We start from the raw sequence: 26,622 nt of genomic DNA, 5'->3' as shown, positions 1-26,622 counted from the left end.
ACCAGTTTGATCTATAGACACACAAGCATCCAATACACCATCCAGGGCTTGAGCGCGGTAACCACTCCCTTCTATTTGATCAGATATCAAAATGTTGTGTTGACTCATTCACATCACCAGTGGGTCTCTTGGGAAAGCTCAGTTTTATCCTGGCAGCTGCAGTTGCTAGAGAAACTAAAGGAGGAGATGTTGTTGTGTCATGTGCTACTTAAGCTGTCAACTTGCTCACCAGGTGCTCTATGCTTCTTTTAAGATCTGTGTCAGTTGGAAAGAAAGAAATTACATACAACTTAAACCTAGGATCAAGCACAGCTTGATAAACAAGTTGTGATCGAATTTGAAGATGTCAACCCATGGATCTTGGCAAAGCAAATAAAGAACTTGATCTACAAGTCTGATATACTTAGCAGAACCACTTCATTACATCTCCTACTTCAGTTTCTCAGGCTGCTTTTCCAAAATTCTAATTAGGGGAATCACCTGACTCAAGCTGGCAGAGTCTGGACTCACTTCACAGGTGACTACTTTAAATGTTTTTAGCACCTTGCACAAAACAGAATGTATTCTAGATTGTGCTGTACTAAAGTATATTCCCCCTCCTCTCCCGATGTCAAGGCTTGTTGTGTAGGTTTGGAAGGCTTGTTGCTGTTTCTCCTTTTGCTGAAGTTTATAATGTAAAGGGTAGAACACCACCTTGTTACTATCTCTTGCTTCAGTTGGTGGCATGGCAAACTGTACTTTTCTTTTCTTGCAGCCACTGAAATCTTCTACATGCAGTTGCTGAATGTTGAAAATATCCCAAAATTTTTGCAGGCCGCAGACAGCATTTCCTGCATGCCCCTGTCATTTTTTTTTAATATTTGCACCACCAAATTGATTGTGTGAGCAAAACATGGGACATGTTTGAATTTTTCCAGCTGTAATGCTCTCACTCTATGTATGGCATTATTAGAAATTACAAATCCCAAGGAGAGCCCAACCGGGGTCAGCCATTTTGTAATGACATCCCTGAGTTTTTCTAAGATGTTGAAACCAGTATGCCTCTTAGTGAAGCCACTAATACAGAAAGTAGCCTGCCTAGAAATAAGCTTGCATTTTGTGCTACCTAGTGCTGCTGCTAAAGGCAATACACCCACCCAATGGGCTGTCACAGTCATGCAATCTTTCATTTGCTCAGTACCACTTGTCCATGTATCTGTGGTTAAGTGGACAGTAAATGCAATGGCATTTTGTAGGCCAATAACACTGCACAACAATGAAATTGTTTCCGATGTGAAAATAGTTACTTCTAATTGATTTCAGCATGCAAAGAATGAATTACATTTAAACTCTCAGTTAGCTCTGAGTTCCGAGATATAGCCCATTTATGACGATGTAGGGGTATTCCTAGTGAAGTGGGCAGAATGGAGAGAATCTTACCAGCAAACTGCGTTCCGCGCAGAGGGGGCTGGGCCTAATGACCCAATTAAATGAATCAGTTATTTGTTCCCTCCCGTATTCAAATATATGCGATTCACGTGATTACCCACACAAGATAACTGTGGTGCACTGAGTGACAAGCATAGTGAGCGATTCCACCAAGACATTTCAGCAATGGAACAAAGATATCAGGGTAGGTGAATCACTACTGCTGGACAGTGACAAGAGATGCCCCAAAAGAGGAGCACAAGCGACAAGCAAAGAGAAAGCACCCCCATGAATAGGCCACTATATTAGATAGGATTTTCATATGCTGTATGTCTGTTTTGTATGCTGTATGTTTGTTTCGTATGCTGTATATTTGTTTTGTATGCTGTATGTTTGTTTCGTATGCTGTATGTTTGTTTCGATTTGTGTTCTTATCTGTGATTGATTGAATTAAAACAACTGTTATTTATTTTCTATCAAGAAAATATCAGATTATTTTAAAATAGCTTTTCACTATGACTATATTACTAATGTACATACAGTATAGTGCAAGTAGTGTAGCTCAAAATATAGAGCTAGTAACAACATTCTGAAATCATTTTAGTTTTTCTTGACCTCAAATTAGTAATGTATGACTATTTTTAGAAAGGAAACAAATTAAAAGTATTAATTTGTTATACAGTGTAATTAGTTCTTTTGAAATGTCCTGGTATAGGCGAGGAATTGTTTTTCTAGTAAGACGGAATCCAGATGGAATTTGGTAGCGGGGACACAGATCTAATACTAGCATAGCCGTAATGGCGTCAGTGATTTCCTGTGTGACTTGGTGACAGCTGTCATACTAGCTTACTCTTGCAAAGGATTGTTTAACAGTCAAATGTTTTTTTAAACTAATATTAACATTTTTGGTCCCCTTCTGGGAGATCCACCCCCAGCAGCAGCAGCAGGCCTAGCACTCAATGATTCTCCTAAATAACCTGGATAGGGGAGGACTCACTTAGCCTTAGCAAATTGGATGCAGGACTAGCTCTGATCATTAGTGAGTATTATTATTATTATCGTTTATTTATATGGCACCACAAGTATTCCGCAGCGCCTTACAAAGTACATAAACAAATAATTTGACAATGGACTTACAGTAAAAATTAGGACAAGGACATGGATAATATACATTGATACATAAGTGACCATAACACCTAGATATGCAACAAAGCGTAAGCAAACAAGTGTTAGGTGCCATGGTGGGGGGTAAGAAGTAGGTGAAAGTAAAGTAAGGAGAAGCACAAGAGGGTAGAGGCCCTGCTCGTAAGAGCTTACATTCTAAAGTATATTGATGATGAAAGTGCTAGTGGTAGAGATTGCAGGTGCGGGGAGGTAGCACCTCCAATTATATATATATATGTCCAGAATGTGCAGTCTGAGATCTATTTTCTTTGTAAACTAATTAGTGCATTGATTTGCACACCTGGGAAGCCTGAGCCACTTCCCACTCAGACTAGCACTTCTACTACATTGGTTACAGCATGGAGTCTGGCAATGTAATATGCACACCAGTCAGGGCACAATAATAGGTAAGTCCTGCTAATATTTAGACTGTGTAGTGCAGCTTTGGTTCATTTTTGGGGTGTGGGTCCCCCTAGATTGCTTTGCAGATCTGCTTCAGGGCACCGCAGTATAACACATTTTCCTTTAACACATTTTAATACTTCACTGTCTGTTTCCCTTATATATATGTATTTCACTTTTTTATTTTTATGCTTTATATGCGGCCAGCGGCTGCTCTTAACACTTCACTTTTCTTATTAGAGCGGTGCTTTGGGGTGGATTGGCTGGTCTAGTTTGGGGGTGTCCTGCGCTCTGGATTTGAGCCTTAGTATGTTAGGGACCTGCCCGACAAGAAGTTACCCGGATATGGTGGGCAGGCCCATAAGCTTGGCCAAGATTATGCCAAATACCTCTATTGTATTTACTGCAAAATGTATTTATTTATATATAATCAGTTAATTTGGAGTTGTGCACCTGTATTTCTTCTTTGTGTATATATCAATGGTCTCCACAGGTAGCACCTCCAATTATATATATATATGTCCAGAATGTGCAGTCTGAGATCTATTTTCTTTTTTTAGGTGCGGGGATCTAGCAAAGGGAGATAGCTGATGCTGGACTGCTTATTGTTACTTTTTTAGCATAAGTTTCTGACTTTGCCAAAAACTTTTAATAACCGCACTGCAAATGACTTAACAGGGAGGAGCTTCCTGAATGGTTAAGGTCCCTTTCTTTCCTTACTGTGATTTTACATATTATACAGATGGCTTGACAATTTGTCAGGATTTGGGTATAAATAATTTCACACATACATTTTCCTTCCTTGTGCTTTAAACAGCCCTTCTAGTCACGCCATGCTGTGGCATGTCTTTTTGTGTGATTTTTTACTTTCAAATGCATCTAATTCACAAAGCAATGTGAATATGCATAAGCAGGTTCTGCTGATTAAAATAAGATATGGCATGCCTATATTCTGTGTGGGACTAGGAGTTCATTTGTATGCGAAATACTACGTTACAGTGTCATAACTGCTGACACTGTAATATGTTACAGTGTCAGCGGCTGTGACACTAATGTAGCATTTTGCATGCAGATGCAGCCCTAGATGTTATATGTTAGTGTCAGCGGATGTGACACTAACATAGCATTTTGCATGCAGATGCACCCCTAGATGTTATATGTTAGTGTCAGCGGATGTGACACTAAAGTAGAATTTTGCATGCAGATGCACCCCTAGATGCACACAGAATATAGACATACTTTATATTATGTTAACCAGCAGAACCTGCTTATGGCTATTCGCATTGCTTTGTGAATCAGATGCATTTGAAGGTAAAAAGTCACATGAAAAGACATGCCACAGCATGCATATCATTTTGCAGCTGCAGTCACCACAGAATATAGGCATGCCACATATATTAATCAGCAGAAGCTTCGTGAATAAGAGACATTTGAAGGTAAAGATGCTCTGTGTTACCGAGTCACACGGCACTTATACTTTATGTTTAACACAATGTGTAGCACACGGAGGAAAGATGTATGTGGACACTTCTGTATGAGGTGGATTACTTGGTCTTATGCCCAGGCATGACAATGGCCTCTTCTTATCACAGGCAAGAACTACTACCACTTGTGCCTCATTAACTCAAACAACATCCTCATCATCAACATCCTCATTAGTGCCGGCATCAGCTAAATATTCCCCTCATCCTGTTGCACTTCAACAGAAGCCGCCTCAATTTCTAGGTCAGAATCTTTACTTTAACTGCTCATCCCCACATTGGAAGAGGGTGCAGAAATAATGGAAGGAGGCTTCTCTAAGAGTACAGTATTAGAAAGGTCAGGCTCACACATCGCACTCACAGACACACTTAGATTTGTGGCATTTCTGAACAGTTTGTTCTATTGCTTTAGTGAGTTAAATTCAGTACTGATATACTGGTTTAATTTTCTTTTATATCTCTTCTAGACTCAGAGTTAGACAGTCTTGCATCGTCATTTGAGGCAGAAGATGCCTGACTGACAGCAGTAGCAGAACTAACATTCATAAATAAAGGATAAGGTCTGAGCCATTCCTTGCCACTGCATGTGGACTATGGCATGTTTGCATTTTTATGCTTTTCTGCATGAAACTTTCCCTTTATTAGAGTTTTTTTTCATTAACAATATAAAATATTGTTTTGATTTCAGATGCCCTGACAAACATTCTATGCCCTTGAGCATCAACATTAGTAGATGATGTTGAAGGACTAGTATTGTCATGACTGGTGGAAGCATCTGCAGTGCTAGTATTTGGTTGCAACTCCTGCTCTTCTGTTGACTGATCATTGTGATTTATATCAATGAATGATACCAGTTTTACAAAAAAAACTACTTTTTTGTCACCAATGACAACACTGCACCAAGCCACACCAGTTGTACATAAAAACATTTTAATAAAAAACTATATATATATTTATTTTCTTTAAATCAGCATCAGTGTCTGATTTAAGAGCTGCAACAAACATGCTGCTAAAAGCACTGTCTGTATTGCAATTTAAGTAAAGTATGATATTGGATGGATACCATGGGGAATGTGCTGTGTGGTGTTTAATTGCATCATTTGTCTTAGTAAAATTTAGCATTTGTAAATAAGACACATGGAGTAATGTAGAAAACAGCAAGTTACTACTAATTTACAATACAGAGCAAGTCTACTGTATCTTTAGATTGCAAATTTGCCCATGGACATTGTAGCACTGCTAGAGGTGATCTTTTTTATATATTTTTTTTGCATACAGATAAATTGCTGCCTAGCTTAGTGCTGATACTGCGATTTAGAGATTAGCTACAATTTGCTGCACAGAGAACTAAATCTATCTGCACAATTAATCACCCGTCAGTTGCAGCTTAACATCGAATTACTGTAAAATTCAAAAATTTCTATTTGTACCTGACATATTATTTGACGACAGAAAGAGGTTTATACTATCAATACCATGATCTTGTTAATACAAAATTACTTTATGTTTATATTTTTCTGTGTCTTGCTGGACTTTTCAGAAATGTAATTGCCCAAAATACTTCTGAAACCATTAATTTTATTTTCCCAGAAAGTTAATGTTTGTAACATGGTGCATTAAGTATCTATATGCAATAGTTTGTTTGTTGTCTATATGTCCTTTTGAATTACTTGGTGAGGTATACATAGAAAAGTCTAATTGCTGCATTCATTATAGGATTCAATTACTAATTAGACAAGACAATACAGATACATTTAAACCCTGGGAGTTTTAACTGTGAACCATTGTCTTTTTCTACTGTATCATTATCAAATCACCCTCAGGAAAGGTCTATTTTCTTTAGAATGTTGTTCTGGTAGCTGATTGGTTACGAATATAGTGTGCTCCTGAATATAAGGTATACATGTAAGTTTAGGACAACATGATACAGAGAACTGAAACTACAGAGCAAGATGGATAGAAATAGTGTCCTCTTTTTCCTGGCCTGCCTGATTGGTTCCATTACATGTAGGCCTTTACAGGTGAGACACCGAGGTTATTTTTTTACGTTGTACTTAAATATACCATTATTATATAATTATTCAGCAAATAAATTATATTTAAAAATAGCCCTCCACAAATAAATTGAATGACTTATTTATTTAAAACCATGGATGTTTGCACTGTAGAAGTGAAGACCTATATTATTGATAAATGTTAACGAAAGGGTAATACAAATAGACTAAGGGCGGGAGTCAATTAGCCCCATTAACTGAACGGGTGCTAATTGATCACCGGCCCATATTCATTTAGCCCCGCTTATCGGGGATTTCTATTCCGGTCTCCCGAAACCTGAAAATAAATTCCCATTAACTGAGCAGTTATCGGGTGATTACTGCCAGTTAACACAGAGGTCTGCAAATGTAGGTCTGATCCAGTGTGTTAACGCACTTGTTTAACGTGTGTTAACAAGGCTATAGGGCAAATGCAGGAGGATAACTGAATAGCACCAGTGCTAAAGCCAGAGGCTACCTTCCATTATTAACTGCGGTAATTTACAGTGGGTAATTGAATTCCCGAAAGAATTGGCTAGAGATGCAGTGCTAGTACAGTAAAGTCCAAAGAGGAAATAATGATTGTAAGCCCACGTAAAAGATGATCCCCAATAATATTATTAATAATTGTTCCAAGTAATATTTTATTCAAATTTGTGCTATATTTTACCATAAATGAGTACTGGATAAATTTGAATTTTTATTTGACTTGATATAGTGCTTGGCCTAGGACGTCTTTATCTATTCCGTCTTATTAACACTAGCAATGTTAATAGGATGGAATAGATATATACATCCTGGACAGGGGCGTAACTAGGGGGATTGGCGCCCAAGGCAAGGGAATAAATGGTGCCCCCCCTATCAGTGTCATAGGCCTAAGTACCCCATTGGCCTAGTGCCCGACAGCCTGATGGTCTAGGGAGGGATTAATGGTAGCCTACCTGTCTGGTCCTCAGCTGCATTATTCTGCCACTGGCTTGTCCTTGCCAGCAGCAGCTCCACCAGAGCTCTTCTGTCTTGAGCCCAGCGTCTTCTGGCTTCTTCCATGGCTGTCGGAGTTTTTCCCGTAAATGTCACCATCCTCCGCTGAACTGATTTTCTTCCCAGTTGCGTCTGATGTCAGAAGAAACGGGCGGAGTCAGGCATGACGCGGCTGGTCACAATTGACTTGCAGGAGGTGCTTTCTATTGGCTGCCGGTACACAAAACATAATTGGCTTGCAGCCAGCGCCAGATTTAAATGGCCGCCAGTCACGAGGTGCAGCTCGCAGCTGGCACCAAAGTCACCTGCCACTGGGAACAGTCTGGTGAGATGTGTCCCGCTGGGAACACATCTCACCGGACTACAGGACTTCCGGCTCTGGGATCAACACTTGATCCTAGCGCTAGACATTGCTCAGACCAGTGGCGCCCCCCTCTGCCATGCATGATAGATGGTGCCCCATATGCACCTCCCTTGTTCTACCACTGATCCTGGACCAAGCACTGTATCAAGTCAAACAAAAATATAATAAACAGTGTCTTGCTAAAGTATTCAACCCCCTAAAAAGTCAACAGATTTGACAATATTACAAATGAGACACAGGTTATTCTAGACAATAATGTGATCTGTGGCACTATTTTAAATTGCAGTTCACAAGCATCATCCGAATAACCTGTAGTAAATCTGCTAGGATAAATGGGCAAAAATCACTCCCAAACTGTGTGCAAACATGGGGCCTGATTCAGACCCACTCGCGAGCGGCTGTCCGCTCGGAAGTGGGTCGATGTTGTGCACTGCGCATGCGTACGATGGCGGGAGCTCCGTCGTGCGCATGCGCCAGACGCGACGAGCGAAGGACTTTCCTTCGCTCGTTGTGTCTGATCAAAGGGGGCGTGCTGTCGATGTTGATTGACAGCACGCCCCCTTTGGTGGGCGTGCCTCCCTGACGGGGGCGTTCCCAAGGGAACGCCTACCGTCAGAAGCCGGCCCACTGACATCACTAGTGATGTCAGTGGGAGTGATTTTGGCTCTGATAGAGCCAAAATCACTCCGGGCCTTGTGGTTGAAAACCTCAACCGCAGGCTCCGGCTCGAAGTGGTGATGGTCGCGATGGTCAAGACCATCGCGGCCATCAAACTGCACGCTCGTATAGGCTGTGGGTGGTGACCCACAGCTATACGAGCGTCCAGGAGGACGCTCCATAATTATGGAGGGCGGCCCTCATTCAGAGCGTGCGCTCTGCTCAGAGCGTACGGCTCTGAATGAGGGCCATGGTAGACACTTACTCCAACAGACTTAGAGCTGTTATTGCAGTAAAAGGTGGTTCTACCAAGTACTTGGGGTATATTTACTAAAGTGAGAGTTTTTATAAGTGAAGATGTTGCTCATAGCAACCAATCAGATTCTAATTAACATTTATCTAGCACCTTCTAGAAGATAATCGCTAGAATCTTACTGGTTGCTATGGGCAACATCTCCACTTTTTCTGTAGGGGTTGAATACTTCTGCAAGCAGCATCTTTAAGTTTTTTTTAAGACCAATCAAAAAATCTGAAGACCAATTGGTTCACAATAATAATGTCGTTTGGTACAATCTGTGTTATTTGTAAAGGGGCCTATCCATTAGCAGATGTATTTCTGAGCGATGAAAGACAAAAGATAGCCCTTGAAAATTCCGGTGGCTGTGCTGAACGATATCTGTCATGTACATGACAGATTTTGGCAAACGATGAACGATATCACATGACATCATTCAGGGAGTGGATTTTTTTCTCTGCAGCGCTCTGTAGCTGCTGCTAATATCTTTCGTTGTTCACCGCATATAAACTGCAAGATATATCTAATATCGTACAGCTATATGCGATAATTGACCAACATATTGGAGAGATGATAGATGCGATTTATCAGCTGTGGGAGTGCGCATCTGTAATCGTTCAGGGCCTATCCATTAGCAGATATAATGGACGATTGAATGATATATTGTTCAATTGTTCATTTTATCTGCTAATGGATAGGCCCCTTAATACAGACAAATCTGTTAACAATTTCTTAGGGAGTTGAATACTTTTGCAAATAACTGCATATACAACAGACTCTTCCTTTAGGAAGCATTAAAGTCTAAACAGTATTGAGAAATAAGTTAGCCAGCACCAAAAATGTATGAAAAGTACAAGTAAATGCATTTTGCAGGACTCCACTGGGTGAATGCAGTAATGCTGAACATATGAAGACTGCGTTTATATAACACAAACTTACCTTATTTATTTTGTATAGTTCTACATTTTATATGATCTCCATAATAATCCAGTATATCCCACACTCCTGTTCTATCTGAGGTCATGCTGAAAACCTATGTTCATCTCATTCCCTCCAGAATACCTCTAAGGGGCATATCCAACTAGGCGCGGAGTTTACCTCACAGGATAAAGCTCCAGGTTCCACGCCCATAGCTATTTGCTATTTTCCCAGTGTGGTAAACTCTATGGGTTTTCCCACATGTTAAATCCAAGAGGGTGCATGTTAATGCAGATTTTTCCTTGCAGCTCCTGAGTCTGTGAGGTAAAGTGCACCCTCTGTGCTTAATGTGTGGGGGATACAGGATATTATTGAATAGGTCGAAGCAGACAATTAGCAGCAGGGTAAACACCGCAGTTTATTGGATATCAGTCCTCACATAAAGAATATATAATCAGTCACCGTGCTACTCACAGATACTGTTTATGAAAATAAAATAAACAAACCTAGAAGTGTTACCAGTAAATATTATAAATGCAAATATGTTTTATATATATTTATTTTGCAGCATTCCAGAGCTGACATGAATGAGTTTGGTAAGATGATTATTTATTTTAAATTTCAATTTACAGTAATGTTCTCCTCAATTTACCTCTCCTGATATTTTGTTCTCCCACCTCCTTTCTCCTTTAATTTTCCTGCTTTTTCATCACCCAGTTTCCTCCTTCCCTTTCTCTGGATCATTCTCTTTTCTATGCTTTACTTATCCCTTACATTCAGTGTTCTCTTTATATCTTTCTAAATCAAATATTTTAAATAATGAGGGTGGACAAGATGTTTTTGGTAAATGAGACAAATACAGTAGGACAATAGAAATACCAAACAAAAAGGATATAGTAATAAAATAACATGGAATAAGATAAGAGCCTTTAATAGTGGCAATAAACTTTAAAGTGTCTAAGCGAAGTGCTTATATTTAAACAGGTGACATGAAATAATTGAGATCAAGGACTATATTGTATTAACACAGGTCTAATAATCAGAGAGTATATAAACTGAGGATTTATTATTAACAAGGAAAAAACATATACTGGACAAATTTAGCAACGTGCAGTGAGGTAAACTTATTATTTTAAAAGTTTATTGGCACTATTAAGCACTCTGATTCTATCCACAGTCTACATTTAACTATGCAAAGCTGTTAACCCAATAAGACACAAAGAAGTGGTTGAGTGGATACCCCGTTGTTGTGGGGGGTGCCTTCTATACACTATATATATATATATATATATATATATATATATATATAGTATACAATCGGGAAACCGGCTGCCTTAATACCGGCAGCCGGCTTCCCGACTGTCATATCCCGGCGAGGGTTAAATGCCGGGCGTCTAGATGTAGATGCCTGACATTTCCCCTACGCCCGGGAGACAGGCACCCGGCATCCCGATCGGAGGGATAACGGGCGCCACGAGCGGACAGCCGCGGGGGGGAGGGTTAGGTTTAGGGCACCCGGGGGGGACTTAGGGTTAGGCACCCCCGCGGGAGGGTTAGGGTTAGGCTAGGGGGAGGAATGGTTAGGGGTAGGCACCCCCGGGGGGGATTTAGGGTTAGGCACCCCCCCCGGGGGACTTAGGTTTAGGCAGCAGGGAAGGGGGGGTTAGGGTTAGGCACTTAGAGGTGGGATTAGGGTTAGGCACTTGGGGGGAGGTTAGGGTTAGGCACCCCTAAGGAGGGTAGGGTTAGGGGGTTAGATTAGACTAGTTTATACTTACCTTAGGGACGATCGGGATTTCCAGCACTGTCGGGCTTCCGCTGCCAGGCTCTGCTTATCTGTCGGCCAGGCGCTGCCGGGAATCGAACCGCCGGCCATGCGGTTCCATATATATATATATATATATATATATATATAAGGAAATAGTCGGTGTCACTCTCCGGTCTTCTATGTGGGAAATACACGCCAAAGGCCAGTCACTTCATCAACGTTTCGAGTTTATTAGCAAACTTGTCATCGGGACATACAAAAATGTGTTTCAATTCTTACCTTAAATAGCCCAAGTGTCACCCCCGATGTGTCTGATTGTCCGCAGCTCTGCTTCCGGCTCCCGCTCTGTCCGCGTCACATGACGCTGACGTCATAAGGGCAGTCACATCGCCCGGACAACCAGACGCACGCTACTCACAAATTTTGAACAATAAGACTTTACAAATACAAACAACATAAACATTAAAAACATGGTTGAATCATATTAAAGAAATCTGGCTATATGTCAATACATCACATAGATACCCAAATGCATATACACAGTACATCACTTATCCATGAGAAATACATTCAATCAATGTTTATGCACTCAAACCAGCCTGTGTGTGCATATATGGATATAAGTATAAGGCTCAACACTGACATACTGTTCTTTTTCATAAGAATTTATTATTATTTATATATATATGTATACCTACATTTTACAAATAAATGCTACAGTGTGGTTAAACTAAATCGGCATTACAATGCCTCCTAAGTAGACCACTGGTCCATAAACCACTAAGCAATGAGATATTTAATAGAAGGCTGAGAACGACAAATGGTCATTCAAACCCTTGGTCTTAACGGTATCTAACATATATGTCCATTTTGCTTCAAGTTGTAGCAGAGCTCTGTGTCTATCTCCACGTCGTGGGTTCACTGGGAGGTGATCTATAATCCTATGTCTAAGGTTTGCCATATTATGCCTTTGTTCAAAAAAATTACGAGCCATCGGCTGTTCCGACTGTTTCCCACAGAGTGCCATCCTAATTGCGGATCTGTGTTGTGCCATCCGCTCCTTAAAGGTGCGGATGGTCTTACCCACATAATAGTATCCGCATGGGCACTTAATGAGGTATATGACAAAAGAACTAGAACACGTTAACGCATGTTTAATAATGTATCTCCTCCCTGTGTGCGGGTGTGTTAAAACTTTACCCGTGATCATATGTCCACAGGTCACACATCCTGTGCATTTATAGCACCCTTTAATTTTTTTAGACACATTCGTTGAACTAGCTACTAAATCTGTTACATCTGACTTGACAAGGAAATCCCTCAGATTTTTGTTTCTTTTTAAGCAGGGCCGAATTGTGTAATTTTTAAGACCTTTCAACTGTTTGTCATGTTGTATAATGGGCCACAAAGCTCGCACAGTATTGTTAATAATTCTATTTGCCGGGTTAAACCTACGAGGCCAATTGATTTTCTTTTCAATGGCTTGTAAGGGATCTTGTAAGGGATCCTTCCTTTTCTGTAAAAGATCCCACATGCAACCCAATTTAGTTCTATAACAAAAAAAGAAAACAAGGTGACTAATTGGCACTGTGCCAAATGAAATAGATAAAACTGCTTATCTCACATAAAGGACATGCCCATCTACAGTTTGTCCTCATTCTCCTCGAATATTGAGGAATTGCGGGCCATGATGGTCATGGACTTTGTTTGGATCAGCTAAGCAGTTTTAACTATTTTATTTGGTATGGGGCCAAATTAGTCACTTGTGTGTGTACCATTTGACAAGGATGATTTATGAAATATTACACTAGGAGGCGCTCTTGGTCTCTGGCCACTGATGGAAATAAATGTATAGTACTCTTATTAAAGGATTTATTCAGAGAACATGAAAGATATCCTACATCTAAGGACAGAGGGCCTGATTCAGAGCCGGACGCTCTGAAAGAGCACTCGCTCTGAATCAGGGCATTTTTTTATTTTTTTTGTGTGGCCTCCTGGCCGCTTGCTTAGCTGTGGGTGACCAGGTGATGGTTGCGATGGTCTCGACCATTGGGGCTTGCGACGAGACCCTTGTGGTAGCGTCTTGTTTCTGCAAGCCCCAGTGAGCTTTCAGCTCTATTAGAGCCTGGAAGCTCACCCACTGACATCACTCGTGAGGTCAGTGGGGCCGCCCCCAAACGGCAGGCGTTCCTTTGGAAACGCCTCCATTTGGCCAGCCACCCCCCCTGCCCGCCTCCAAAACGGGGCAAGCTGTCAATCAAAATCGACAGCTGCCCCGCTTTGGTGTGAGACCCGTAGCGATGGAGCGCCCGACGCTAGCTGGGTCTCATGCATGTGCATGTCGGAGCCAGCTCCGGCATGCGCATGCGCAGTGGCCAAACATCGACACGCTCGCGAGCGCATACTGCTTGCGAGCGGGTCTGAATCAGGCCCAGAGTCCATCAGACAGTTCCTCTTTTGATCTGTTTGAACACCCAGTACCCTCCTGTCAATCATATTTATATGTGTCACTTAATAGGACCATAATATTTTATGGACAAGGAGAGTAACACACGATTGCCTATGCTGAGTACAAAGAGTTTAATTCAAACTATATTTAGTTACACATTTTTTAATTTAATGTTCTAAATCTAGAGTTGAGGGATCCATAGTTGTGTTTTATTATATGCTTTTTTAAATAAATGACAACACCTAATACAGTACATACATAGCAGTTAAAGTGAAGTGATAAGGCATATATAATGTAGGATTTCTGATGTAATTCAATTTAATAATCACCATCATATATCTCAATAATCTCAATTGGTAGGTATCATATTGATTTTACTTACATCCTGCTTAGAATGTCCATCCTCTGGAACAATGGCTCTCAACCTCAACCCTCAAGTTTTCCCAACAGGATTTCTGTCTGTGGAAGCAGGTGGGATAACTATCCCTGTAGAAGCAGGTGGGATAACCGTCCCTGTACAGCAGATGTCAAACAAAGGGAAAGGGAAAAAATGGGAAAGAACGTCGCACTGGCTGTTAAGATAAAGATATAAATATAATGCCACTATTCCCAGGTTAATCTATGTCAGAATCAATATATATGAGACGGGTAGTGGTGGTGCTCACTAGAGTTAAGGTACATAAGCAGTTTGAAAAGAGAGAAAAGAAAGAAAAAACTCTGTTTGGTGAGCACTCTAAACTGTCATAAATCTTATGATGATAAAACATAACTTTTAATATTTAATCATTAATATAAACTCACTGTTGTACACAACTCTTGAAAATTATCAAGAGAATTAATGTTGATCTAATACATATTGGTTTCTAAATACCCTATACAATTAGTAAACATATACAGACATAAACGTACAATATTATTAATATATACTAACATAAACATACAATAATAGTGAAATACAAACACCCTTCAATATATCAAAAGATGGCGAAATATACAGATAATAAGATTCAATTAGAATCAGGCTTAAATCACATAATTATATAAACACTGTACAGCAGATCCCTGTTAATAAAAAAATAAACATGACCTGTTGGTGGTACTTGAGGACTGGAGTTGAGAACCCCTGCTCTGGAAGCTACATCCTTTAACGATTAGTATTACTGATATTGAATACACTGTAGACAAGCAGCACTTCTATCCAGACCACACTGTCAGATGTAGCATGTCCCAGTCTTTAATGCTTCAAGGATGACCAGACTCTACAGAGTGTTCCAGTGAGAGTTGTGATGTGGGGCTGTACCTCTGTGTCATGCACAGTCACGCCTCTGGAAGAGTCAAATTGCAATTCAAGATGGCAAATCCTCCTTTTCATCTAATACATAGGATATTTTTTCAGATGTCTTTACAAGCCTCCATGTTTACCCTTTATCCCTCCTCAAATCCAGTGATTGAGCTGCTGGACTCCTTAATACAGGCTAGGGGTGTGCACCGGCCACTATTCGTGTTTTATGTTTTGGTTTTGGATCTGGATCTTTCTTCGTGTTTTGGATCTGGATTGGTTTTGCCAAAACCACCCTTCCGTGTTTTGGGTTCTGGGTTTTGTGTTTCTGTATTTTTTTGAAAAAAGCATAAAAACAGCTAAAATCACAGAATTTGTGGGTTTTTCTGCTCCTATGCTATTATTAACCTCAATAACCTTAATTTCCACTAATTTCCAGTCTATTCTGAACACCTCACACCTCACAATAGTGTTTTTATGGCCAAAAGGTTGCACCAAGGTAGCTGGATGACTATGCTAAGCGATACGAGTGGGTGTCACAAACACGTGGCCCATCTAGGAGTGACACTGCAGTGGCAGACAGGATGGCAGTTTGAAAAACTAGGCCCCAAACAGTACATAATGCAAAAAAAAAAAGAGGTGCAAGATGGAATTGTCCTTGGGAATTATGTTGTATAAACAGGACATGCACACTTTAACAAACCAATCATTTCAGCGCCAGGGTCTGCGACATGACTGTGGCTGAAATGATTGGTTTGTTTGGGCCCCCACAAAACAAGCTGGCAATTAATCTGTCCCTGCGCAAACTGACTCTACGGAGGCAAGATGTTGTCCTCATCCACCGATTCCTCACCGTCTTCAGTGTTGTGTACATCCTCATCCTCACAGAGTATTAATTCGTCCCCACTGGAATCCACCACCACAGGTCCTTCTCTACGTTCTGGAGGCTGGTCTCCCTGGAAAAGTTGATAATTAATTTTGATGAACATCAGCAACCTCCTACGCCTTTCACTGACAAGGTTCCCGGCTGCACTAAATGCTTTTTCGGAGTACACACTGGAGGGGGGGGGCAACTCAGGTAAATTAGAGCCAGTTTGTACAGGGGCCTCCAAATTGCCTCTTTTTCCTGCCAGTACAGGTATGGACTGTCTGACATCCCTACTTGGATGCTGTCACCAATGTAATCCTCCACCATTCTGTCAGTGGTGACAGTATCATATGCAGTGACAGTAGACATGTCAAAAATTGTTGGCACGTCCTTCAGTCCAGACCAGATGTCCAAACCGGGCCTTGACTTATGACACAGGCGCACACTTGGCGCTGCTGCTGTGTTGATGCACGTGCGGCTACTGCGCATACATTTCGCACACAAACACAGAAAAAAAAGAATTGTTTATTTTTTGTGGAGTGCACTTTGGGGGTTACACCACCCTTTAACAGACTTATGGGACACAGGCGCACGCTTGGCGCTGCTCCTTTGTTGATGCACGTACAGTGCACACAATTCACAAACAGAAGAAAATGTTTTATTTTTGTTGCAGTGCACTTTGGGGGTTACACCGCCCTTTAACAGACAGACGCACGCTTGGTGCTGCTGCTTTGAGGATGCAGGTCCAGCTACAGCCCACATAATTCACAAAGACAGAAAAAGAAGAAGAATTTTTTATTTTTTGTGGAGTGCACTTTGGGGGTTACACCACCCTTTAACAGACAGACGCACACTTGGCGCTGCTACTTTGAGGATGCAGGTGCAGCTACTGCGCATACATTTCACACACAAACACAGAAAAAAAGAAGATTATTTTATTTTGTTGGAGCGCACTTTGGGGGTTATACCAGTGTTTAACAGACAGACGCACGCTTGGCGCTGCTCCTTTGTTGATGCACGTGCAGCCAAAGTGCACACAATTCACAAACACAGAAAATAATTTTTTGTTTTGTTTGGCGTGCACTTTGGGGGTTACACCACCCTTTAATGGTCAAGCCAGCCAGCCCTTTACTTATGACACAGGCGCACGCTTGGCATTACTTTGTAGATGCACGTGCGGCTACTGCACACACAATTCACAAACACAAAAAAAAATATATATTTTTTTTTTGGAGTGCACTTTTGGGCTTACAGCACCCTTTAATGGACAAGCCAGCCGGCCTTTGATTTTTGACACAGGCGCTACTTGGCGCTACTTTGTTGATGCACGTGCGGCTACTGCGCACACAATTCACAAACACAGAAAAAAAAATTCCTTTTTTTTTGGAGTGCACTTTGGGGGAGCACCCCTGATGCACTGATCACCCCCTGGACAACATTGCAGCACCCCTCTAGGACTACACCCTTTATGATACACTGCACAACACAGTCCAGCCAGCCCCTATAGACTGTGGAGTGGACACAGCCCCTATGGACAACTGACTGCACAACACAGCCCAGCCAGCCCCTATGACAGCAGCACAACACAGCCCAGCCAGCCCCTATGGACAACAGCAGCACAACACAGCCCAGTCAGCACCTATGGACTGAGTGGTCACAGCCCCTATGGACAATTGCAGCACAACACAGCCCAGCCAGCTCTAGCTCCCACCCTCCATCTTCACTGTCCACAGCCGGAGTGAGAAATGGCGCCGATGCAGGGACCTTTTATAGAATCCAAAACCCGCGAGATCCGGAAGGCGGGATGATGACGTTTTGCTTCGATTTCAGATCCGAGTCAGGCGAGAAAAGTCGAGCCTGACTCGGATACGACTCGGATCGGGGGCGCTCGGGGGGGGGTTCGGATTTCAGAAATCCGAACCCGCTCATACCTAGTTAAGGCACACCTGTATTTGATCCATGATGATAGTATTTATAGTAACATTACAGTAGTAATGTTAACGCACCAGCAATCTAACGTATAATCTCAAAACGTGGATACATGTTCTAAAACCTACAAAGACAACAAACTGAACTAATTACTAAAAAGTGAATACTGATATTAAGCCAATTTAATATAAAATGTACATAAAAATGGTTAAATACAATTTGACATACTGTATCTTAAATAAAGCAGAAGATTATTCCCTTTTGGAGAACTATTTTTTTTTTTAAAGACAACTATATAGCATGTAGCATAAGACCACTAAAAATAACATGACATGAAAAACCTATTGCTGCTAGAAGAGATTAAATTAAGGAGGATACAGATAGTAATGTGAGAAATAACATCTCCATATGCATCGCATTCAGGTTTCTATATGGGATTGGTACAGTATATAGTACATGATACAAAAAGACCACAATAGAACTCTTATGTCAACCACTGGAGTAATCAAAGACTCAGATTCTGAAACTCAAAATGGTCAAAATGGTCTTTCAGTCCTGCTGGTTTATCCACTTAACTGATACATTTAGTGAAAACCACACAGGAATTGTCTTTTTAATTTAATTAAGTTTAAATTGTATTTTTAAAAATATATTTAAATATTTAATTAAAATAATATACCCTCCCCAACCCCTGTGTCCATAGGGCCTGATTCAGAGCCGGTCGCTCTGACAGAACGCTCGTTCTGAATCAGGGCCGATGTTTTGTTTTTTTTAGAACGGCCTCCAGGCCGCTCGCATAGCTGTGGGTGACCACCCACAGCTATAGCGAGCGGCCATGATGATGGTCGCGATGGTCTTGTCATCGGGCTTGCGACGAGACCCTTGTGGTAGGGTCTGGTCGCCGCAAGCCCCAGAGAGATTTCGGCTCCAACATCGACAGCACGCCCCCTCTGGAGTGCCCGTCGCTATCGGGGTCGCGCGCGTGCGCACGACGGAGCCGGCTCCGTCGTGCGCATGCACTCTGGGACACCATCAACCCGGTTGCGAGCCCTCAAGTGAGCACAGGGAGGGTTGATGAAGGAGTGCACTGCAGAGCATGGGGGTGCCCAGCAATTAGGGACAAGGGCTGCAGGGTGACTGTAGGGGACTAGCATGGCCAGGATTGCTTGCATAGATGAATGGGCTGGCTGGGAGCTGTAGTTCCACAGTTGAAAGTAGCATCGGGGATGTGCTATTAGCGGGAAGCGTCTTAGCACAGGGGGGTTGATGAAGGGGTGTACTGCAGTGCATGGGGGTGCCCAGCAATTAGGGACAAGGCCTGCAGGGTGTACGTAGGGGCTAGCATGGCCAGGAGCACTTGCAGGGATGAAAGGGCTGGCTGGGATCTGTAGTTCCACGGTTGAAAGTAGCGTCAAGAGATGCGCTGTTAGCGGGCAGCGTGTAGGATATGTATACCTTTTGTATTGTCTAAAAGTAACGTGTCGATCTTTTATCTGTCGATCTATTAGCTGTCGACCTAGTTGGCATCGATCTTGAACTCGTCGATCTTTGATATGTCGATCTAGTCACTGTCTACCTATTTGGTTTCGATCTATTATTCTGTCTATCTTGTTTGTTGTTGATCTGCATATTGTCGATATGCTTTGTTTCGGTATTAAGTTGTGTCGATCTCCTTTGTTTTGATCTTATGTTGTGTCGATCTCTTGTCAGTGTCGATCTTCTGGTGGTCAATCTAGGGGACTGGTCAATCTATGGTTTGTCGAGCTATTGTTCCTGTCGAACTAGTTTGAGTCGATGTACTGTGGTCGATGTATGTGTTGTTGATCTAAGTTAGGTCGATCAAACAACCGGATAACGTTTTGCACTCGAGAGACAAATACAGTATATTATTTATTACATGTGCACTTGTATTTACAGAAAGAACAGATGTTAAAGACCCTCTTAATATGTTCTGCATGATTCTTGAAGCCAATAAAGGTATCAACATATTTTTAAATGCAAAACTACAGTAGCATATAAAATGTTAAGTTTAAAGATAGAGCTATAAGAATAATTCAGGTTGATTATATGAATTGATTCCCTAGCTGTAGTTTCATATATTCATTCAAAATTGTCTGTTAAAACTAAGATAAGTCAGTTATTGCCCTAAAGCAAATATTGAAATAATAGAAAATGACAACATTAAATGAAAGCAATAATTTTACAAAAATATTACTTATACCGCTTTTAAACCAAGCTAAAAATCCCGGGTTGATGTGCATCAACTCGGAATTTTTGTCGGTGTATATGGATCGACCCGGGTCCAGGGACCCGGGGATCCAACTCAGGTATTTTGCAGGTTTGGCCATGGGTTGTTCCCGAGCCACCCTGCAGTGTAAACGGCGCAATCTGGGTCGCAATGATGCCGATTGGCCGGCTTCAGTGGCGCTTGGAGATGACGTAATCTCTAAACATCCACTTCAATGTCAGAAGAGTTGGGTCACTGCAGACCCAGCTCCGGTTTGAGTGGCGCCGAATCGGGAACATCCTGGGTAGGAGCCAAGGAAGTTCCGGGTCTAATCCGGATTGGAACCCTTTTCCAACCTTCGGGTCAGACCCTGAACTTTGGTATAAAAGTGGTATGAGAGTACATAAACCTATGGATGTTTACCTCCTTTTCTGATTAATTTAGGCATTAAGGTACCAGTAGAGGAAGGCGACATATTAATACAAACTGGACGCAGTGCCATCAGCTGTACAAAATGCCTGTGGCCTAAATCGGCGGATGGGACTGTCCCTGTGCCATACACCTTTTCCTCTAATTATAGTGAGTTCTTTCTAACTTACATTATACTAAAGCAATCAAGGACATTAATACTTACAATATAGTCACATAAATATGCAATTTTCACAGGTGACAGTGAATTAAATCTGTTCACGACATCTATGCAAGAATTTGAGTCCTTGACCTGTGTGAGGTTTACACCTCGGACAACAGAGAAGGATTACATCTCCATTTCCTCTTCACATGGGTAGGCTATCTCGGTGTCATAGAGGAGTGTTTAGTGATAGAAAAACTATTAGTCTGATTTGGAAATTTCTGGTCTTCAGAATGGTCAGAGGTTGTGTGTCAGTTTGCACACCTGGGGGGTAGATTTACTGAAGGGCGTTTTCTTAAAATTGCCAGTTTTCCAGCAGTTTTGAAACCATCAAATTTACTAAAGTCAAAATTGAAGAAAACCCTCCAGAAACCTCAAACTACCATCAGACATGTCACCATCCCGCTTTACCATTTTTATTGAATATAAGCTGCCAGATTTATCAAGCAGTTGGTTTGAAAAATGTTGTAAAAAAACCCCCAGAATAACCTGTAATAGAAGTACTTATGACTGGCAAGATACTGTAGCTCAAACAATATGCTGTCTAAGCTATGAGGCTAATCAGAAGGTGAGGACTTCTAACCAGTGGTGGCTCCAGAGCAGTCCAATATTCACATAGGAGAGCCACAGTTACTGCCTCCCCAAACCCTACCAAACATGCATATTATTAATGTAATTTTCCTCCATCAATACATGATAGACATTATTAAGAGTGAATTGAGACCTCATCTTCTGATAAACCAAGTAGATGCAGCAGTTAAGTGGTGGGTTTTTCTGGAAGTTTGGCCAAAACCTGCCACTCATCACCAGCAGGTTTAAAAGCACCATTCACTCTGCAGATGAATCAACCTGAAGATTTGGAAGATAAATCTGCTGGTGATGTGCAACAGGTTGAATATGCCACTAAGCCCACCCTTTAGGAAATCTACTTCCAAATTGATTAAATTTTTCAGCAAACAAACCAAATTAGGGGTCTATGTATAAAGCAGTGAAAACCATGGATGTGCAGCAGTGAAGTTGCCCATACTGTAATCAACCAATTAGCTTTGAAGTAGCATTTATCAAGCACATGCTATAAAATAATAGGTAGGAGCAGATTGGTTCCTATGGGCAACTTCTCCATTGGTCCACTTCTCCATGCTTTTCACTGCTTGATACATACAGTAGACCCTTATATTAGTTATACAATATTGTGAAGTGTAAACTAATTAAAATCACTCACCCACACCCTAGTATACAGTAATATATCAAGATCAAACTCTCAAAGCTATCTCATTGCTTCCAGCTGTACCTCATCTATCGGACGAGTAGGTGGATCTCAGGTGGTTGGATTAGATCATTATGGTTGCATGTCCAGAGGGATCATACAACATGAACTAGATCACGCCCTGGGAATTTACCATGAACATACAAGGAGTGACCGTGATGACTATGTCAACATCATGTTCCAGTACATCTCACCAGGTACAATGTAAAAGGCAATTCCATAAATTTTTTTATTAAAGTTTTGTGGTGTTTTTATTCAAATGTCATTTATAGTAATCAGAGATTTTTTGTTACAGATAATGTGGTAAATTTTATCATAAAGAACACTAACAACATGGGTCTGCCATATGACTATGGCTCAGTCATGCACTATGACAAGTAAGTTGCTGGGCACAGTGTTATATGATAAATGCTGGTGGTAGAAAGTCATTACAACATGATGATGTTCCAATGGTCCTTTGTATGATGTATCATTCTGAATTATGCTAATGATGTATTGATAGTGTAATGTCTCTTCTCTATGTGGTAGGTATGCATACTCTAATACTTCCAACAAACCAACCATTGTACCCAGGCCAGATCCAACTGTGCGTATTGGCCAAAGGAATGGACTGAGTATCTTGGATGTTGCTAAAATTAACCGGCTTTACCAGTGCAGTAAGTATAGACAGCTATATAAATACTATGAGAAGATACTGCAGATTATATCTGTCACATATACAATACAGTGCATCCTAAAGACAGAATAACTAAATGTATTTCACCACATCTACAACAACTTGTCTCTTATATCTTTCTTCATAGATGTTTGTGCTACTTTGCTAAATGAAGAGAGTGGAACTTTGAACTCAACTAATTATCCCTCCAACTATACAAGTAATGCCAGCTGTGTTTGGTTGATCAGAACCCCATCTGGACAGGTACATGCAGTGGAACAGGTTACATGCAGAAACGCTGGCACCCTCGCACTGCCGACACAGCCAGCAAACCTGCACTAAAGACACAGCTGGCACTGCCGACACAGCCAGAAAACCTGCAGTAAAGACACAGCTGGCACCCCCGCACTGCCGATACAGCCAGAAAACCTGCACTAAAGACACCGCTGGCACCCCTGCACTGCCGACACAGCCAGCAAACCTGCACTAAAGACACCGCCGGCACTCCCACACTGCTGACACAGCCAGCAAACCTGCACTAAGACACCGCTAGCACCCCCGCACTGCCAACACAGCCAGCAAACCTGCACTAAAGACACCGCTGGCACCCCCGCACTGCCGACACAGCCAGCAAACCTGCACTAAGACACCGCTTGCACCCTCGCACTGCCGACACAGCCAGAAAACCTGCACTAAAGACACCGCTGGCACCCCCGCACTGCCGACACAGCCAGAAAACCTGCACTAAAGACACCGCTGGCACTCCCGCACTGCCGATACAGCCAGAAAACCTGCACTAAAGACACCGCTGGCACCCCTGCACTGCCGACACAGCCAGCAAACCTGCACTAAAGACACCGCTGGCACCCCCGCACTGCCGACACAGCCAGCAAACCTGCACTAAAGACACCGCTGGCACCCCCGCACTGCCGACACAGCCAAAAAAAACTGCACTAAAGACACCGCTGGCACCCCTGCACTGCCGATACAGCCAGAAAACCTGCACTAAAGACACCGCTGGCACCCCCGCACTGCTGACAGCCAGCAAACCTGCACTAAAGACACCACTGGCACCCCCGCACTGCCAACATCACCGGTACCCTTCACTGAGGACACTGCCAGTATCGCAGCACTGCCATTCCATGTACTGAGGACACCGTCAGCAACCCCACTCTGCCGACACTGCTGTCACAGTAAGTGCACTATTGGTGTATCCAACCCACACTGTATAACACACTGTATCCGTGTTGGAAATTAGAAACTGATCTGCCACATGTTATATACCGCCCACTGTGTCGCTTAGCTAGTCAGCCAGCTAGCTGGATGCAACCTTTTGGCCTTAACTAGATTAAGCAAATAATATTGTGAGGTGGTCAAAATTGATTGGAAATTACTGGAAATAAATGTTATTGAGGTTAATTATACTATAGGAACAAAAAAAGGCCCATTTTATGTGATTTTAGCTGTTTTTTTGATTTTTTAAGAAAAAAATCCAGATCCAAAAACAAAACACGAAAACAAAACACCAAGAAAAAAAATCCAAAACCAGATTCAGATCCAAAACCAGGGGAGATCCAGATCCAAAACCAAAACACGAGGGCCGGCGCGCTTCAATAGTATGTAATAATAATAAAGCACAACACGCACATCGTCGCTGTTGCATATTAAAAAAACCATTTTTGTTTTGCTTTAACTACCTTCTTAGTATTTGAGCCCTACTGTGGAATTGAATGTCAAGTTCTTATACAATAATCCAATATTATCTAAAATTGATTAAACAATAATATTGCAATTAAATTGTTCACCTGAAATTATTCCAGACTTTCAGTACATTGTTTTATTTGGAGAAATCTACCCTATGAAGAAAAACATGTAATAGAGGCATGGGACATTGTAGGCAATGATGTCATATAGTCAGTTTCCTGCTACTTAATGCTAAGGTGCAATGCTCCATTTTACATTTGTACAATAACCAAGTGGCTATGCCCTGTAGGTGATCACATCCTCCATGTTATAAATACCAGTTTGGCATATATGTATATTAAGTCACATTTTTATTTCTAAAATGAAGGGGGAGATTTGCCAAACAGCATCTTATGGCATTTTTTATGGTGGTTAGAAAACAAAATTATTTACTAAAGGTTATGTGGCTGAAAGGCTGGAAAATGTAGTTTTCTTAAAAAAAGGTCACCTTGAAATCGCTATCCCAATTTTGTTTTCTTAAAATGAAAAAAAGAAACCAACAAAAATGCATCAGTCTGCAGTTTTTATTAGCCAGGTAATTCTTATTTTTTGATTAATGGGGTTAAATAATTTAGGAGTATTTCAGGGGTGGGGATTAATGTATAATTATATTATATATAGAAAGCAAATTTAAGTATTAATTATAGGGGAATATTATTAATGATTGCTACTTGGAGCAAAAAAAACAAACCGTATATATTGTTGGAGCACCACTTATTATTTCATACTATGGGCAGCATTTAAAGTGCCATAAAATAATGTTGACCCCATAATTTTTATTTATTGCTTCCAATAGCAATTCATTAATATTGCCCAATAATATAATATTGCTCTCTACATACAATTATACATGATTTTGCTCCCCCCTCTTATTATTTTCATAAATTAATATTGCCTCCATAGAATAATCATTAATGGCATTTGCTCATTAGTACTGTAATATTGATTGCCATCATAATAACTGTATTGTGACTCCATATCTGCTGATTAGCCAGATAATTCTAGCATAGCATCTACAACGATTTAAAGGCATAAACCTCCATATAAACACTGTTGTGTTCATTTTGTTTACACTTCCTTACTATATATATATATATATATTAGGGATGTGCAGGCTCGGATAGGTTCGAGTTTGCACGTGGAGTTCGGATTTTTCCCTCCAAAAAAACGGAACTCAGAACGAGGCAAAACGTCATCTTACATGGACGAACATCATCATTCCTGGTCTTTTGTCCAGGAATGATGATGTTCGTCCATGTAAGATGACGTTTTGCCTCGTTCTGAGTTCCGTTTTTTTGGAGGGAAAAATCCGAACTCCACGTGCAAACTCGAACCTATCCGAGCCTGCACATCCCTAATATATATATATATATATATATATATATATATATATATATGTATATTTTTATTTATAACTGCCTGACATAACTGTTTTTTATTTAGGCAACCCTGAAGTTTAATAACTTTGATGTGCAGTCCTCACCTAATTGCTCATCTGACTACATCAAGATTTATGATGGTCCCAGTAAGACCTGTCCTGTGTTACTGAACAAAACTTGTGGGACTAGACCTATTCCTTTTATAGTTGCTTCCACAAGGATCATGCTAGTTGAGTTTGTCAGTGACAGCAGTGTCACAGGAGTTGGCTTCAAAGCAACATATGGCTCAGGTATTGTATTCAATTTTAGAACCAGTTGTAGTAAATATTATGGTTTTCCACTGACTAGCAATAGTTTCCTTCTACATATGTAGAATGTTAATTATAGTATGTGCCCATGGTGCAATTTCCAAAGGGGCCTAAAGGCTTTGGGGAACTCACCTTCTAATTTGATAATTCTTTTTTTTTCCTTCTTAGAGCTCCATTGCTGAATTATTTGTATATGTTTTGAGGGTGGTAGCAGTCTGTGTGGCTCAGTTCCATCAGAAGGTTGCCCATGGCTCTGCCCTGACTCTATCTACACATTTATACTTGAAGTTGGAGTGAGTTGTACCTCAGATGTGCATCTGTGATTCTACCCATCCTGAAAATTAAAGTGGAGTGCTGAGTAAAACTGGCAACAGTGGAACTGTAGAATAACTTACTATTAAGGTTATATTAGGTACC

At 41.2% G+C, this 26,622-nt stretch overlaps 1 protein-coding gene across 1 annotated transcript; it reads left to right on the top strand.

Moving 5' to 3' along the window:
* The first annotated feature begins 7,726 nt into the window (after positions 1-7,726).
* Positions 7,727-26,387, top strand: LOC148505484 (embryonic protein UVS.2-like). Its single transcript, XM_088448222.1, has 10 exons — positions 7,727-7,793; positions 19,913-19,972; positions 20,667-20,801; positions 20,889-21,006; positions 22,139-22,317; positions 22,416-22,497; positions 22,649-22,776; positions 22,924-23,039; positions 25,962-26,187; positions 26,374-26,387. Exons 1-10 carry the CDS (start codon positions 7,727-7,729, stop codon positions 26,385-26,387), a joined length of 1,125 nt encoding a protein of 374 aa, XP_088304348.1.
* Positions 26,388-26,622: the final 235 nt, after the last annotated feature.

This window comes from Taudactylus pleione, unplaced genomic scaffold (assembly GCF_031769625.1).
Source record: "Taudactylus pleione unplaced genomic scaffold, aTauple2 ptg000452l, whole genome shotgun sequence".
NCBI classification, from domain to species: domain Eukaryota; kingdom Metazoa; phylum Chordata; class Amphibia; order Anura; family Myobatrachidae; genus Taudactylus; species Taudactylus pleione.
Note: the sequence above shows the minus strand (reverse complement) of the source record. Positions and strands in the feature narration are given on the sequence as shown.

Excerpts from the sequence above, each read along its gene's own strand:
- LOC148505484 (XM_088448222.1), top strand. The coding sequence starts at position 7,727 with ATGGCCGCCAGTCACGAGGTGCAGCTCGCAGCTGGCACCAAAGTCACC. Across the intron at positions 7,794-19,912 it reads CTGCCACTGGGAACAGTCTG|AAAGAACAGATGTTAAAGAC; the intron begins GTGAGATGTGTC and ends TTGTATTTACAG. Across the intron at positions 20,802-20,888 it reads CACCTTTTCCTCTAATTATA|GTGACAGTGAATTAAATCTG; the intron begins GTGAGTTCTTTC and ends CAATTTTCACAG.